At 40.5% G+C, this 16,835-nt stretch overlaps 1 protein-coding gene across 8 annotated transcripts in view; it reads right to left on the reverse strand.

Moving 5' to 3' along the window:
• dnmt3ab (DNA (cytosine-5-)-methyltransferase 3 alpha b) overlaps positions 1-16,835 on the reverse strand; it is a 55,977-nt gene that overhangs the window by 22,916 nt on the left and 16,226 nt on the right. For 3 of the 8 annotated variants that reach the window (XM_017694469.2, XM_017694470.2, XM_017694467.2), the window contains 3 exons: positions 15,137-15,494; positions 6,606-6,652; positions 5,911-6,057 (listed from right to left, as the gene is read on the reverse strand). In XM_017694469.2, coding sequence (XP_017549958.1) covers positions 5,911-6,057; positions 6,606-6,652; positions 15,137-15,494 — 552 coding nt within the window. The other 5 variants (XM_017694471.2, XM_017694475.2, XM_017694473.2 and 2 more) reach the window with 5 other exon arrangements.

A 16,835-nucleotide genomic window follows, 5' to 3' on the forward strand; every position in this document is an offset into this window, starting at 1 on the left:
ATTGACAGCCCCGACAAGACCAACACATATGTGCCGCAAGGTCGTACACAAGACAGAGAGCAAGCTAAAAACACTGCAGAAACCACTCTATCTTTAGCATTGAGTTTTAGACAGTAGTAACAAAAGAAAGTTGAGATTTTCTGTTGTTAGTCACTAAGGATTCCACACTTTCAATCGATTGTACATTTATGTCTGTATGTAGAACAGAATTTTGTTTAATTTGATAAAAAAGAAAAAAAACACTATATATTTCTCTTTATATATTTGCCCCATTTTTGTTGTTGTTTGAAATAGTAAGAAAGAAGAAGTCTTAAGTGTTGAATCAAACTTTTTCTTTAGAAAGGTAAATGAAATGTAAAGCTAATTCCTTGCATACCAATGTCATGAACTATGCATTAATGTAACTATGTTAAAATTAAAGAGAAAAACAACAGCAACTCTCGACTTGTAAGGGTTAAAAGAAGAAGAAAGCATTACAGGGAGATTGGTGGGAAAGCTAAGAAAGCAACTGAGAAATAACAATACTTTTCTACACTGCACTCAAACAGAAGGAGGAGACTAGCTGAAACCATAACTAGAGAGGTTAAAGAGGTCTCCTGTCTCTATGTGCCCATCGGCCAGTAGCAGAGATGAAAGGGCCAAGAAAGTAAGAGGAGCAACTGGTTCTGATAATGGCGCAAAGTCTGCTCTTTGGATGAATAGAACATCCCTCAGGCAATACTCCACACACATACAGACACTGAAGGTTGGTTCTGACAGAAGCCCATCACTGTAATTTCACAGTGACCAGTGCTAATAGGTCCACAGACTCCTAGAAGGATTCTAGTAGTAACAGAAAAAAGGAAAAAGCACATGCAGTGAAATTGATCTTTGTCCAAATGCATTGTAAAGATCACTGATCATGCCACATGTGATTTAGAACTAGAACATAGTAATTCAATGAGATTACAGCACATCTTGGATATTCATTGTCTGCTGATTAATGTCTGACATGGTTGTGGTCCAAACAAAATGAGCAGCACAACAAGCTTTCTTCAGCACATGCTGCTTCTTTTTAAAAGCAAAGTCTGCTTTGATAAAGCATATCTGAGATAAAATACCTAGAAACCTTTCTCTCCTGTGGTGTAGGTATAAATCCATTATCAGCAAGTAATCTTTTCTATAAATGTCTGCCTCTATTCCACAAGACAACCACTCTTAATTACATAAAATTGGACCTATTGTGCAATCACATAATGGTCATCTGGACCCTTTGTTGGGACAGTGCAAGGACATACAAGACATGTTCCCTTCATGAGTGATTATCATGAATTAAAACCAGCCACAGGTTTTTAAGATGACAAGATTAGCACATAACAGGCCAAGCATGACCAAGCAAGCCAAAGAGTTTATTCGTGTTAAAAGAACAATACAATACGAGGAAGGCCCCCATGACAGATTCTAGCAGCGTAAAATTGAAATGTGACATTCCTGCAGTTCGGTTGTATGAATGGCCATCATCGCCGTGTGACAATCGCATTTATTTTGTCATGACCTTTTTGAGAGGCTGGACAAAGCCCTCTCACTTCTTAGCCTCTGGAGAGCACAGGATGGAGGATGCATCTGGCCTCTATTGTGTAAGGTCCTTTAAAGTGCTACAGCAATTAGAAGCTTTACAGACGTCAGCCAATGCAAAAATGAGTCCAAATGCAGCCCTAATAAAGAGGCTCTTTCAAACAGGCTCTCTCATTTTCCCTGCTTCTATCCTTCAATGAAATCAGCTTCATCTTCAAAGGCTTGTCATTTCCCTGATAACTGTGGATTAATTGGCAAAAGATTAGGCTTAAAAATAGTGGAGGAGTGCTAAAAGCTTGGCCACGTTTGTGGCTGTAGCCTTGACCCACAGCTCGAGCTCCAGCAGCATGCAGCGCGCATACGCCATTCGGGTTCACTCGGTTCATTCTCGCCATTTGCATATTCTTAAAAAGACAGGCACCACATTTCCGTTTCGACGCAAGCCAGGACGAAAGCCAATATTTACATGCTTATAACGTTTCATCCCGGAACCCAGAGCTAGAGATAAGCCTATCAGCATCGCTTAAATCCTCAAATACAACACTAAAAGCACTATTTTCTTCCAAAAAACTACTGACTGTATTACCTAGCTTAAGGATAAACACATCAATTCTTGTAGCTTTTGCTTTACACAAACACAAGAACATGCACTGTCAAGTAGTAGTGCTAAAAAACATCAAACATCAACTTTAAAATAGTTTCTAGGAAAAAAGGAATAAAGAAACTGCAGTAGAGACACTAAAACAGGAAATACTTTGAGCATGCAGCGATCCCCTGCAATAACATACAGTCAAGCAAAACTACTTTTTTTCCTGTGGGCTCCAGCGAACGCCTGCGCTCCCTCCTCTCCGGGGTTTGAAAGAGACGGGTTTCCTTTAAGCCGCTTGAAGCAGATGGTCCGTAACAAGTCTCTTGGAAATACCTGAAGTCAGCATAATTCCTTCGTCCAGCAAAGCCTACTCAGACGTGCACACCGTCCCACTGCGCTATCAACAACAAACAACACAGCCGACCTTACCCACACACGCCTGCGCTCGGCACTTTAAATCCAACGTGTGACTCTCCGTTTTTTTCCTTGCCCCCACTCTCGGGTTAGAAGAGTCCGCTCCAAAAAAAAAAAAAAAAAAAAGAAAAAGAAAAAAAGAGAAAGGGAAAAAAATAGAAAGCATGAACATTTCTTTGTCTGGGAATTCAGGGTCAGGTGGTTGTCGACAGGAATTCTGGTTGGCTAGAGAGGACTTGCAAAATGTTGGCAGGCAGCCAGGAGGGCCGTCTTGCAAGCAACGCTGGAAACTTGCTGCAAACCTCATCTTCACCCTCATATCCATAGCACTGAGTTAATTTCCATAGCTGAGAGGAGGGAGGAGGAGGAGTGGAGAGGGAAAAGAGGAGGAGGGGGGTCGGGAGAGAGGAATCGACAGTAATGCTGGGCACTTATGAAAAAAAAAAAAAGATCCTCTTCTCTCGCAAAGCGAAAGCAAGGCAGGGTTTTAATCAATTACAAGCCACCCTTTTTAAACCACCTCTACCAGTTGAACAAAGCTTAAAGCTTAAAGTCCAATACATGCAACTCTTTACCTTCTGTGAAAAGGAAGTACCTTAAGATTCCCAGTCCAGCATTGTTTCTTACTGAATTGTTTGGAGCCTGGTGGTGAATGAAAGTCTGGAGCTATCTTAGTACAACAAAGTAAACAATGTGTTAAAATATGAGTTCTTCCACAAAATGCTTATTCAAAGAAAAGGAGGGGACATTCTCTGACTTCTTCGACTCAGAGAACAGAGAATTCCAGCTACATGTGGACGGCTGTTCTGCTGGAATTTTACGATGTTCACTCACGAGACAACTGTGTATCCTGCTAATTTGGCAATATTTCCAGCCCCTCTGACACTTTTATGGCTTCTCACCAATTCCGCTTGGGCAAGGAGCAGGAGAAAGGACTGAAGAGGGGTAAAGGAGGGCAAATTGTGTGTGTGTGTGTGTGTGTGTGTGTGTGTGTGTGTCTCTGTGTGTGTGTGTGTGTGTGTGTGTGTGTGTGTGTGTGTGTGTGTGAATGTGGGGGGGCAGCAATCGAATGGTAGGCCCCATTTCGTTGCCATGGAAACAGAACATTATGTAACACAGAGGCTCTTGCTGTACACCACATTACCAGGGGGAGAAATGTCTGCCGCCAGCAAGGAGACTGCAAAGACACTCTGTTTCACAAGTGACTGGCTGCAGCCCACGAACACGTTCACTGGCATGAAAACGAAACCGGTTGCTCTCAAATATGACAAATATCACATTAGGTCAGTGTTCTTGTCTATCTCCTTTCCACATGCAGACCAGATGCACAAGTCTTTCTGCTTCTGGTGTGCACACACTTGATTGGCTCTCCAAGGTGAAGAAAAAAAGGGAAAAACACAAATAAAAAAGCTTGTCCAGTGATCATCTCAAAATGAAAGCTTAATGATGATTAAACATCTGTTTCTCCCCACTGTGCCGTCCATTTATTGATCTCCAATTATTCTCCTTTCTGCCTGTCATCACCAGCGAGGAGGACAATTTAGTCCTGCTGCAGTGTTTAGCATGCATAACTAATTGACATCAAGACAGACGGGAAAATGATCAAATTTAGATGTTTACTTGCACTATACTAACTTCGTCACTGCTACACAGACAAGACTTTCAGGTTTAGTTCACAGTATGCAGAGTGATACTTTGATCAATTGCAAAATCAATTATAGAACCCTGAATAAACATTATGTACTTGATTCAAATGTGCAGATCTTTACCACATGAATACCACAGCATCACATCAATGCAACTACTGCCAAAAGTATGTACACTAAAAGACAAAATGATGCTGAACATATTTTACTCTTCTGGGAATGATGTGTTAATTTGAATCAAGTAATTACTTTTTTCAGTGTGAGATAAACTATATGTCCAAAAGTTTGTAGACAATGTTTCTTCTGATATCAAGGGTATTATTAAAGAGTCTTTTTCAATGCTAGTGCAAATACCAATTCTTTTTCACTACCAAAGGGTTAGAAACATTTGGACCCGACTGCTTATGCCTGGTTCAGATGTCATTTCTCAAACACAAAACATTTTACCCTGCATTTCTGCCTGCTTTAGTTTGTCTTCTTTCTTTATTCTTCACTACTTTAGCTACCTCACTGATTGAACCTCAATGGCCGTTATGATCTTTATGGCCACGTACATGGCCGTAAACCATGTTTGCTATTTGAACATAGATGTATAATACAAATATCATATTGCCAAAGAGAAAATATTTAATATTGTTATGAATAAACACAAAGACGCTGATGGGGCTCTGGTAAAACAATAGAATAAAATAAAGCACAGGACAATCAGTCATTTTATTCATTTTTTTGGTCATTTAATTAGGAATATTACTTTATTTTGCTGTTTAAAACACATTCCCTTTTAATTATACCCCTTTACGCATGCAGAGCCAGGTTCAGGGTGGTTTACTTTCGCATACTAGGTTTATTTTAAATACAGACAATTTGAAGACAACCAATTACTCTCGTTGCATGTTGCATTTTCACAGACTACTGTTAGCTTCTGCTTTACAAAGTTGTTTTATTTCATGCAGGTGCTTTAAGTATGCATGTGCCTACCATCATCTGCTTCATAGTATGTTCAAGTGCAATTTTTTTTTCCTGCCGACAAGAGGTGACAGTGAGCTAACGGAAGGTATCAGTTCGCCTGCGAGTTGCTGCTAGTTTTTCCTTGTCAGCTTGGTGTGTCTGGGCCCTTAGGCTCCTCAGCGGCTGCTCCAGAGTGTCCTATTCTGTTGGCAGTGCTTTCCTATGGAGATTACTCAAGTTCTGTGTGCGCTTGATTGCAATGGGTGCACATTAAAATAAGTGAATTTGCTAATTAGAAGTGTCTGGATACGTTTGGACATATAGTGTACAATGGATAGCAATCACTCCACAAATCTAATGTGAATCAAAGACCAAGCTGAGCAAAGCAATGTGCTTGAAAACTAACAGGCAAGCAGTAAAGCAAATCTGCTCATGAAATAAATGGTACCTTCATGAGATATCAGATGACTCATCAAATACACTTGGCTTTCACAAGGTTTTTTTCCCTCAATCCCCTGCTCTCATTGGGAATGAGCTGTTGTGCTGTACACAGCAAACATATCAGGCTAAGACCTAAGATCAATTTTCACTTTTCACCAATCTTAACGACATATGGACAGAGTGTATCTGATCTTGGATCAGCACTCTTGCATTGAGGAGTTTCTATACAAATGGAGCCCTCTCGGTCCATAGCTTGATCTAAGTCTCTAAACTCCCTATCAATTCTGCTGTGGGACAGTGGCGAGCAGCGGTACTCACCTCCATCTTCCACTTGGCCAGCAACTCCTCCCTGGTCCTCTTGCTAATGTAATAAGGGTCACCGGCCTGGAAGGTTACTCTGGGCATGGGTCTCTGCCGCAGGCTGACTTCCCAGCCCACTCCCCCACGGAGCCTGCCTCGAGCTCCCTGTTTAAAGGGACAAATAAAAAGAAAAAGGAAAAAAAAAATTAACCGCTTGTTTAATTCACTCAGCTTATCTCTTTGCGCTATCGTTAAAAGAGGGAAGGAAGCAGGCAGTTTCTCAGAGAGCGATATGGGCAGAGTTTGTTTGTTGGAGAGATGGGGGCGGGGAGGCTACTGAGGAAAAGGGAGGCTGACTCACACACCCAAGAGCTGGGCAGAACGGAGTGTGTGTGAGTGCACAGATAGTGAGGTACACTCTAATCAAAGAGTGGCCCTGGCTCTCTCTCTGTCCCTTCAGCCAGCCACTGCTTGTGGAAGAATGGGACCATCCAGAGGACCAAGTGTATTTGATATTTCAAATCTAGTCGCCATTTGGGTACCATTTCTTTCACAACTATGCGGTATCAGGAAAGAGGCTTTGTAAATGTAACTGGAGACTTGTTAATTGCAGACAACTGAGCTCCTGACAAAGAAGGAATGTACTGGAACATATATGCAGACACACTCACACACAGAGAGGACAAACAGACAACACAGAGAACGTTGCGTACCTCATTCTTCGAGAAGTCTCCACTCTCGTCCTCCTTATGCTCGACGTCTACAGAGATACACAACCACACAGGAAGAAATAATTACCTCAAAAAGCTCTTTATAACCCAGACCTTATTAAATTCAATCAATATCTATTAGGAAATGTAACGTCTCCTAGCAGCTTTTAATACATATATTGGAAAGTGTACCAAGACTAACTATTAAAAACAGCTCCACATGGACATAAATGTTTCTATACATCTATACATGCACACTGAGATAATAGAGGACGAAAAGATCAGTGCAGAAAGAACAGTGGAGAACTGAAGCAGAGCGCACCAGGCTCATGACTGAGCTGTTCCAGTGTATATACCTGTAATTACTAATTACCAAATACAAACACAGAACAGCAAAACTTTATTAATTGTCATACTTGATTAAAGGTAACAGTCATTTTCAAATACATAATATTAATAACTTAAAAGTATTAAAAATAGAATCATGAAGGGATTGGCTGGTTATTTACATTAAGCAGGGAGGCCCAGTGTTGCGTGTGTAGGCTATATTACATGCAGCAGCTATTCTATTTCATATTCTGCTGACTATAGCAAGATCCTTGCCCAGTAGCCTTTGAGGTGCTCGGGCATTTTAATGCTCCATTGAGAAGATATGGAAAAGTCATTCTGGAGCTAATTCAGTCTTCTGAGCCTCCTAAAGCTACTGTACTATCATTACTTGCATACGGTGACACTGACAGTGCAGTAGCTTCAAAATGCAATTTCATTAATATGCCTTTAGTGAATAAAATGTGGTACTATATTTTAGTATCTGTTATCTCATTACAACAGACTGTTATATAGCCACATGTAAGCGTTTGCTCCATATCCACATCATCCACGATACTCTATGCAAATCTAAAAGACAGAATGTGACCAGATGGGGGCTTCGGGTTCAGAAGAGTGGCACTTAACACTCACAGCATATTCTGAAGCATCAGACTAACTAGGAAATGGAAAAAGGTCTCAGTGAGGAAGGTTACATGCACATTACAGGAGGCGAGCGATCGGGGGGCACAAAATCAACTTCTAGCCTAAATACAACTTAAATTTAAAGATAGCAGTATACCTTAAAGAGCTAAACAAAATCAAACTACACCCAAACTCGCTGTGTTAAGTATACCTAGTTCTCTGTGTATGTTTCTGCACCACAGAAGCTCACTCTGTGCAATGGACCAATCACAATCAAGGGGCAGTCTCACAACAAACAACACAGTCATTAAGACCAATCACAGTCAGGGGATATGTTAGAACAAACAATGCAGTGATTAGGACCAATTACAGTCAGGGGGAGTCTCAGAACAAACAAAGTGGTGATTAGGATCAATCGCAGTCAGGTGGAGTCTCAGAACAAATGACATAATGTTTACGCTCCATTTACCTGTGCCTGCTCACCACTTTTTACCTCACATCAAGGGTGGATAAACCTATTTAAATAGAGTGTGGGTGGCTTGTACCAGCTCTAATGTAAATTATTGCATAGCCTTTCTACAATTAAAATAGAAATGTCAATAGAGACAGTTGTAGCTGTCCTTCTTGAAGACAATTTGTCACTTGTGGCTTCAAAAACCACAGAAATTTTACCATTCCTCACAAGGATTTTTCATTGACTTACTCGTGGCACTTACGATATGACACAAATTCAAAGTTAGAGTTTTTGTGCGGCAAAAGCAGCATATACCAGATCACATGTCCTTTATAAATGTAGTGGAAACCACAGCCACCTGACACAACTGGCACATGAGCAGGGCGGATAATGGAACGCACCCATCATTCACAGTCAAGGCGGAGTCAAAACAAACAACAATTAGGACAAAATTGCACACAACAATAAAAAAGCAGATCTTTTCTGATCAGCAACTTTCACTGGTCCTAGACTGCATACATATTCATTAGTGATGTAACATTTCTGAAACAAAACCAAAATCCATAAATTCTAATGCAGTAGCATGCAGCCATTCAAACTGCAAAGAATATAGGAATCTGTTTAACGCCGTTAAATGTGCTTGAGTCATGGTATGGAATTCCAGGCACACCACATTTCAGTACACACATGGTTCCTGATAAAACACACCTTGAAAACCCAGTGAGATTAGTAACATTTATTTTGCTTGTTGATGTTCATATTTAATTTGCTTCCTGTTAACATGTTTTATACTTGCTGACTAGTAGAGTAGTCTTGCTCTCTTGTGCTGTGTGGCGCCGTAAACACAGGAATGTTGCACTGAGGCTGTGGAGAAATACTGTTTCATTCCACTGTACACTTGTGACAAGAAACTTTTTTTTATCTTGATGTGTTTTTTACTTCACACTTCACTGCACATGCAGACATCCCTGTAATCACCATCCAGTGTTGGTAGCATGTCGACTTGTTGACAAAAATATGTGTATGTGGGTTGTTCGAGGGCGGAGATGACAGATACGGGTCACTTAAACACAAATGTGAACCGCTGAGGCAGAAAGATCAGATCAAATCTGAACAAAAAAAAATCGGAAATGAGCAATAAGGCTTGTAATGCGAACGCAGCCTTTGACAGGGAATCATCCCTGTGAAGAGAAGGTTGCGGTTGGAGGTTGAGGAGTGTCAGCCAGAGTGGTGATGAGTATGGAGGGAGGCCAGGTTTACTTTGGCTGCGCTCACACCCCTGACCCTACAGCTCGTCCTGCTGAGCCTCCACAGCTGCCTGCTATTAGCCCAGCCCCTCCCCACCCCCAGTGCCACTGCACGCTAACCTTAACAACGAGCATACTGGACCGCTTGTGCCAACGACATCCACAGCTAGACCACTCATTAATCTTAACGGACCAACCTTTAGAATTCAGCCAAATTTGTTTGCGACACACTGTTTGGGGAAAGTTAAAGCCCTTGAGGTTGTTTGCACTATGTTGTTTGGATAAATTAGCTAAGCTGGTCTTCATATCAGATTTGTTAATCTAGAGTGACTAACTGTGTGATTTAGCTGTATAATGTATACAGTACTGAAAAAAAGATTTGCAAAAATTCCCTAGAAAATGCACAGGAAATGAACTGGAATCACAATAACCATACAAGTTATCACACTGTTATCAATAAATAAACAAGATGATTTTAGAATATCCGAGAACACCAGCAACCTTGAAAAGGTGATATAGATAAAGCCTCCTTCTAAGGATTAAATATACTTTATGATGCATGTAAGTTTGTAAGTTTGAGCAGTTAAACTGTGCTGTATCTTGCCTGATTCTTTACAGTTCTGTGCTTATGAACTTGACCCATGAGTTAATTACATTCCTAAAGTCCTCACATAAAAGAATGTAGTTCAATTCTAAACAGTTCTGTTTTGGCTGGTTTCAGAAGGGCAGACAGGGGTTAGCCAGAGGATACTATTTCTAGTTACCTGAAACACTAACAGGTCTATTACAATGATTCATGATTCATGAGCTATAAGACAGTGCTAAGCAGGGCATGAGAAGCATGAGAAGGTTGGACAACTACTCAGTGGAGCTCATTTAACTTAGGCTACATCTTCACACCGAGATGTCTATTTTCCTTTAAATCTATGGGAAAGTGGCACTGTTGTATTGACTTCATGGCTATTTGGATTACGCGTTGTTGGCGAGACACTCATAACTTAAATTAATTGTAAATTTGTGAAGATGCATATTTAAAAACTTCCAATTTTTTTTCCAAAGCTTATTTTTACAGCTTTAAGCTATTTATTAATGTGTTATCTTGATTACATGAAGCATCTTAAATGATTCATAATTCTCTCTACAACATCAAAGCAATAAACTAACTGGGCTCCTAACACTTGCTGTGAAACTCTGAAAGGGGAAAAGAAATATTTTTTTCAACAAACTCTGCTGGTTATGTAAATAATGTAAAACAATGACAGAAATCCTGATCACTAACAGCATGTTAGGCTATCTAAATTCTTATGTGTGTAAAGAACTGTGCCTCAGGCACTTACTGGTTCGTGTTCTCTACAGCAATAGAACACGAGCTGTAAACGAAACTTTAACTAAAAATGACAAAAAACATACTGTGCTTGGCGCTGAAAAGAATTTTTCCAAAAGAAAAGCTTTTTTTCTTTAGTTTACATCAGAGATGGAAGTTTTACAAGGACAGGCCTGGATTACAAAAATTGAATGTTAGAGGCGCTTCAGCGTTTGGTCTGGTTAGTGCTAGGAGATAGATTGAGTTTATAGAAGACACTTTATCACTTGTTTCTAGGCTGGACACTGAAATGGAGAGCTTGGCATTTTGATTGTTGCTCTATGCAAGAAACGGCAATAGAGTATTTACAAGCCTTGCTGTGGCCGCTTACACTAACATTAACTTGTCACAGACACTGTCACAGACAGTGAGTTGCCTATGCTATAATTTACTGACATTGACAATTACTCACAGCATTATTAGGTTTAAAAGATTAAATACATCCAAAATACAGCACTGTACAAGAGACCACACTTCATGTTTTTTCATTTCCAGTCATATTTGCCTTTAAGTACAAGTTATTCATTTTTCAGCATCAGGAAAAAAGGAGGTAAAATAACTGGCTGCATTTTCTGCTCCCCACAATCTAAGCACTAGGTGGGAAAAAGCTACCACAGGCTTCCTCCAAGACACCGCATCTTATTCCTTTTCTCAGTAATGGCATCTTTACAGCTACACATCCTTTTGGACCCATAGCTTTGAGTTAGGCATTTCATTTTTCCTACATCTTTTTAATTTTCTGAACTACAGTTTTGGAACCCCTTGTTGTTCACGTATTTTACATTGACTTTCCCCTTCCTCTTGTGTGCATATTTTATATCTTCTTAGAAATATCTCCTGAAAAATAATAACTTGTACATAATGGCTGTTCTGACTGGAAATTAAATAACTGCAGAGTGGTCTCACCTTTTTGCACAATACTGTATATCATCATTTATGTTCATCAGGTCTTCATTTAACATGTTATTTGTACTTCTAGTAACAATGGAAGAGAGAGGATGAGAGAGAGCAAGACAGAAGGACAGCACACCTGTGAAAATGACTTAAGAAACATTGCCAATGATGAGACTCAAAAGATCCCAAATTAATTCTGCACCCTGTACTTTTGCTGTCTACTATTCTGTGTATTTCTTCTAGTAAAAAGTAAGGCAGGCTGTTAAAGAAGAACTTTGAAGTGGATGTTGGAACGTCACTGGAATCTGTCCTATAGACTTGGATTATTGTCAAAGATGTTTAAACACAGGTGAAACTCTCATGCACAAAGGAGCTTGTAATTACAGAAAGAAATAGAAAGGACAACTTATTCTGTGCTCTTCGATTCAATAAAATTAAATAGGTTTAAACCGCAAGGCAATAATTACAATACAATACAACAAACATATGAGACAACTGTTTTCATGTCTGGCCTTCAATAATGGTTTATAATCACATGGTTGACCTCACAGCTCCAGTCCAATGGACTGGAGTCATACACCCATCTCCATAATGATCTGGAGATCTGACAATTATCTGATGAGTTGAATCACTGGGTTAACTTCAAATATATTACCATTTTTGTTCATCAGATCTTCATTTAATATTAAATTTGCACACCTAGTAGTGCTATTCTTCACGTATAACTGACAGGATTAACTATTGTGAAGCTGAATCACCCAAACTCAAAGCCACAAATAGTTTATACTGACCCCTGCCTGTCCACAAACAGCAATATTCTTCATCAATCTCTTTATCATGTACAGAGTGGCTAGGGGAAAGCTGTTTGAAGCTTGCCTGAGCCTATTAGAGTTTCATCATCTGGTCACATTAGAGCACTTCAGTATTAAGAGGCCAGGGGCAAAATTTGAAAGGTTCTTTTTTTTCACAAGAGGTAGTAGGTCTGCTGCTGAAGTACCATACACACCCAGCCAAACAAAAAGCGCACACCCACTAAGTACTCTTTAAATCTGTACCATGTGTACCATCCCTTCTTTTCTCTCTTGTTCTCTGTCTCTCAATGGGAATAAGTGACTAAACAATCATTCGGTAAGGTAGAGGAGGGGCTTGTTCCACTCTGGCTGCCAAGGTCAGCGGGTTCATGAGCATGGTTGGCACGCTGTGCCCATAGAGACTCCAGTGTGCCAAGCTTGTGTGAGTGCCAACCTGCATGTTCTTAGTGCCCAGTTCCTCTCCACTGAGCCGAGATCCTTCCTGTGCCCTCCAGATGGACGGCAAGAAAACCACATTGGGCACCAATGACCAACCCCACAACTGTCTATCAGAGCGCTCTACTGTGTTTGATTCATGTTTATTAAAATGTGTATTTGCACAGCTGAATCTGAAGGCAAAGTTACAACGGTCTGCGATTAGTTGTTAAAGTGGACTGCATTTATGGTTATCTCTCAGATTGGAAAGCCAGCTAGTGGAGTGATAGTGAGCCAAGGTAAGTGCTTGGCTGCACGGCAGCCATGCTGTGGATCTCTGCTACAGGGAACAAGTAATGGCAGATAGAGGGACATTGTGATCTGCTCCTACAGGCTGAACAGGACCCCTGAGCTGCCTTCCATATGCCTAAACTGAACTACTTGGATTCCTCGTTTTACTGCGTTAGCACAGCTCAACAAGCATGGAAACTGCTTAAAGTAGCAGAACCTACTTTAACATACAGCATATTTCTAAAGACTGTGTATCTAATCTAAGACTCAATATCTAGCCGATTAAATGGATACGGAGTCTTCACAGCACATATTTATAACTGCTAAGGGTCTAAAAATAGACTGTTATACTGTGATGTTCCAATGCATGTGCATCACGGAGAACTAGCATTGCATTAATTATACCATCTAATGCGAATATACTGTATAAACACCAAAAATTACCAGCACCAATTAACTCACTCTAGTCTCATTAATAAGGAGAAGACTGCACTAGTTATCGCTGTGGGCTGAGTATATCCTTACACCTCTAATAACCTTAGTCTATATAGTCTTAGTCTAGAGTCTTAAGATTAATAAATGAAAAAAGGCCTGGAGTTCAAAGGATAAAACAACACAGTGCACTAAATTAGGAAACTTTTCCACAATACTTAACAAATTATTTGTCTTTTTGACAATTTTATGCCACTCAAACATTTATTTTGGCTAAATGACTACCTTGCTTGCTATTCAGTTTAACTAACTGGCTAATATGAAACAATATACTGCACTGTCCTGCATGGGCACAGAATCATGCATTGAGTGAAGCAAAGTCTCAGTTTTACTGTCAAATCAGAAAATATGAGCAAAAGCCCTCATTCTGTGGAAGATATACAAATGTCAACAGCATTACTGGTAGCTTCCTGTATGAAGAAATCATTCTAGAAATGTCACTCAATATCAACTTACTATTTATATTTTGTTGCAGGCCTTGATCTTAATAGTTCTTGATGACTTTATCTTCACCCGAAGAGGAAATGAATTTTCAAAATTGTCACTGGCTGCAGGTATTATCAAACAGAGAGCAGACCATCAGGTAACAAAGGATTCTGCTGGTACCAAAAATTACAGAATTATGACCCTCAGTAATGGACCAGTGGTCAGTGGAAAAAGTACAGCTCCAGTTGTCTGGTGACAACCGTATTTTGTGCGGTGGAAAAATGTTCTTAGTGTGTCTGGTTGCTGAAAGAAAATTAGTCAGCACTGACTGGATTAAAAGAAGCTGACGCTGAATCAATGCATAAACATATATCATAAAGAGGGAAAGCATAGTGTGTATACATGTGTGTGAAAAACAGAGTTTTTGGGTGCCTGATATAGGATCAGTGTGTAAGTGGCCTGGGTATGGTGCCATCCACCTGGAACAGTCCCTGCTGAGAGAGCGGCTACAACACAGTCCTGCTGTCTCTCCGTGCACTGCACCCAACCGGGGCAGGTTGCCAGGAGACAGTTCGGTCTACCCGGGCTTTATTTACTGCTCTCATCAAGGTCACAGTGTGCCCTGGCCAGGCAGCATGGGAGAGGCAGAGAGAGACAAAAGACAAAGACAATCTGATCGCTCTACCCATCAGCACATCAGTGAGACAGTGAGAGTCGTCTCTATAGGACACGTTCTCTTACCTTCATCATTCTTTAAGTTACATTGCGTTTGCAATGTCTGATTTATATTTCTATATTAACCCTTAAGCTCCTACAGTAGCCCCCTTTTATTTCTTAACCTCTTCAGTACATTACCTGCATATTCGTTTCAGATTATTTACTTCATTAATTACTGAGTAATATAACCTAAGAAGAAAAACTAAATAATAAACTCACATTTTAAAAAGTTTATTTCGCCAGCGCAAAAGGTGAATGAACTGTCCTGGACAACTCCAGCTGCCAAACTTCCAGCACCACCACAGCCAAAACACTGTAGATGAGTAGTATTTTCACAACACCTCCCTGTTCAGAACTACAGGCTGAAGTTTCTATCATGACAATGACACATCCAAGGCCCTCATCCCACAAACCCTCAATGCATCGAAGGCAGCTGTGTAACATGACGCCCAAAGAGGCTGAGCACAACTCACATTTAGTCGGCCGCTCCAGTTTCCGTCTCCCTCGTTTCTTGCGAGGCAGGGTTGGCAGCGTCTCCTCTTTGTCCTTCTCAGAGTCGCACTCGTCCCGGGCAAGAGCAAATCCGTTCTCCACGGAGGGGCTCATGCTCGGGTCAGCGGGGCACTGAGCCCTGCAGCCGGAGGGACGAGGGAGACCGTTTTCCGGAGCATTCTTGTCCTGCGTGGGATAAGAGCAATCGGAGGATCTGTCCTCATGCCTCTTTCCCACATCTCCATTCTGAACCTGAACCTGCGAACAGGACTGGAGCTCCACCCCTCTGTGATTCTTAGCCACGCCCACCAGATCTTTCAGTGATCCACAGTTTTCCACCTGCAACAGGAAACATCACCATAAACACTGTAGCCATATGTATTCTTCCCCGCACTGTTAATGCCAGAGAAGTTTTAATATCCTCGTCTGACAATAAGAGAATGCAGTGCTTAAAATTTTTAATCTGCAGGAAGAGGATAGCTTTCTGTGTCCTTTGACAGGTATTATAGCAGGATTCTTATATATCAGCAAAGCACAAATGTATATATAATCTTTGCTAATCATTTTATTCTTTAATCTGCATGTGTGCTATTAAAACAAAAAAGCTCAAAACTTCAATAAATTATACAAAGTTACAGCTCTAATGTGCTAAATGTGCTAAAGCTGGAAGCACTATACAGTACCCTACAGTCTAACACTGGTGTACATAACTGAAGCTGCAGCTCACATGAATGTGTCTAGGGTTTTAAACACCTTTAAACCTTTATCTAGATAGATAGTTCTATGCGTCAGTCAATGGCTTCCCTTATATGATTTACAGAAATCATATACCCCATTTATACAACAGAAGACCGATATCCTACATAAAGATACCATCCAGGAAATAACCTGACATAACTTAATGTTAGCTTATTGTCAACATAGCTTTGAATCTTTTAAGACCTTTCTGTATGCTTATAATGAAATAATATGTAAAAGGCTTCAGTTTTTGCTAAAACTAGTTTATTTCTAAACCTGACTAATGCTGCACACCACATGCTCCTAATACTTTCTATGTATCTTCATATTTGTATTAGTATGTTGACTAGCATTCATGAGCCAACTAGCTAGCAAGTTAACCTAGATAAAAGCTAATTAGCTAGTTAACTAGCACAACTATTTTTTTTAAATGATATGGACGTCCTTTACCGGTCAGTTATTTTTGAACGTTTCGAGAGCTCTTCTTCCAGTGCCTTTCTTCCCCTGACACTCGGTCTTTAGCCCCCTCCATTTTTACCCTTCTTCACTCTCCTTTACCGGGTAAACCGTCACCGTTAGCTAGCGAGGCAGTGGGCTAAGCTACCGTTACCGGGTAAAGAGGTCAAGCGAAACCAAAGCGCGATAAAGTGGAAGTTACGGACATTGTGTCAGCGCTTCGTGCTGTTTATCAGAGCGTCGCCCTTCTTTTCTCTCTTTTGTCTTTATTTTGTTTCTTTTCGTGTTTGGAAGCTGAGACATGATGATCCACCTGCAACTCCCACTGCAAGCAAGTACTGTTGACGCCAGGGTTGGGAGCAGGAGCGAACTATTTCTGGGGGGGGGGGGGGGGGGGGGGGGTGTTTACTTTCGCCAGAAACAAAAGAACAAAAGATTAGTTTTACAGGTTTTTTAGTTTGTTTTTTTTTTTTAAATAAAATATCA

This window comes from Pygocentrus nattereri, chromosome 10 (assembly GCF_015220715.1).
Source record: "Pygocentrus nattereri isolate fPygNat1 chromosome 10, fPygNat1.pri, whole genome shotgun sequence".
NCBI lineage: Eukaryota > Metazoa > Chordata > Actinopteri > Characiformes > Serrasalmidae > Pygocentrus > Pygocentrus nattereri.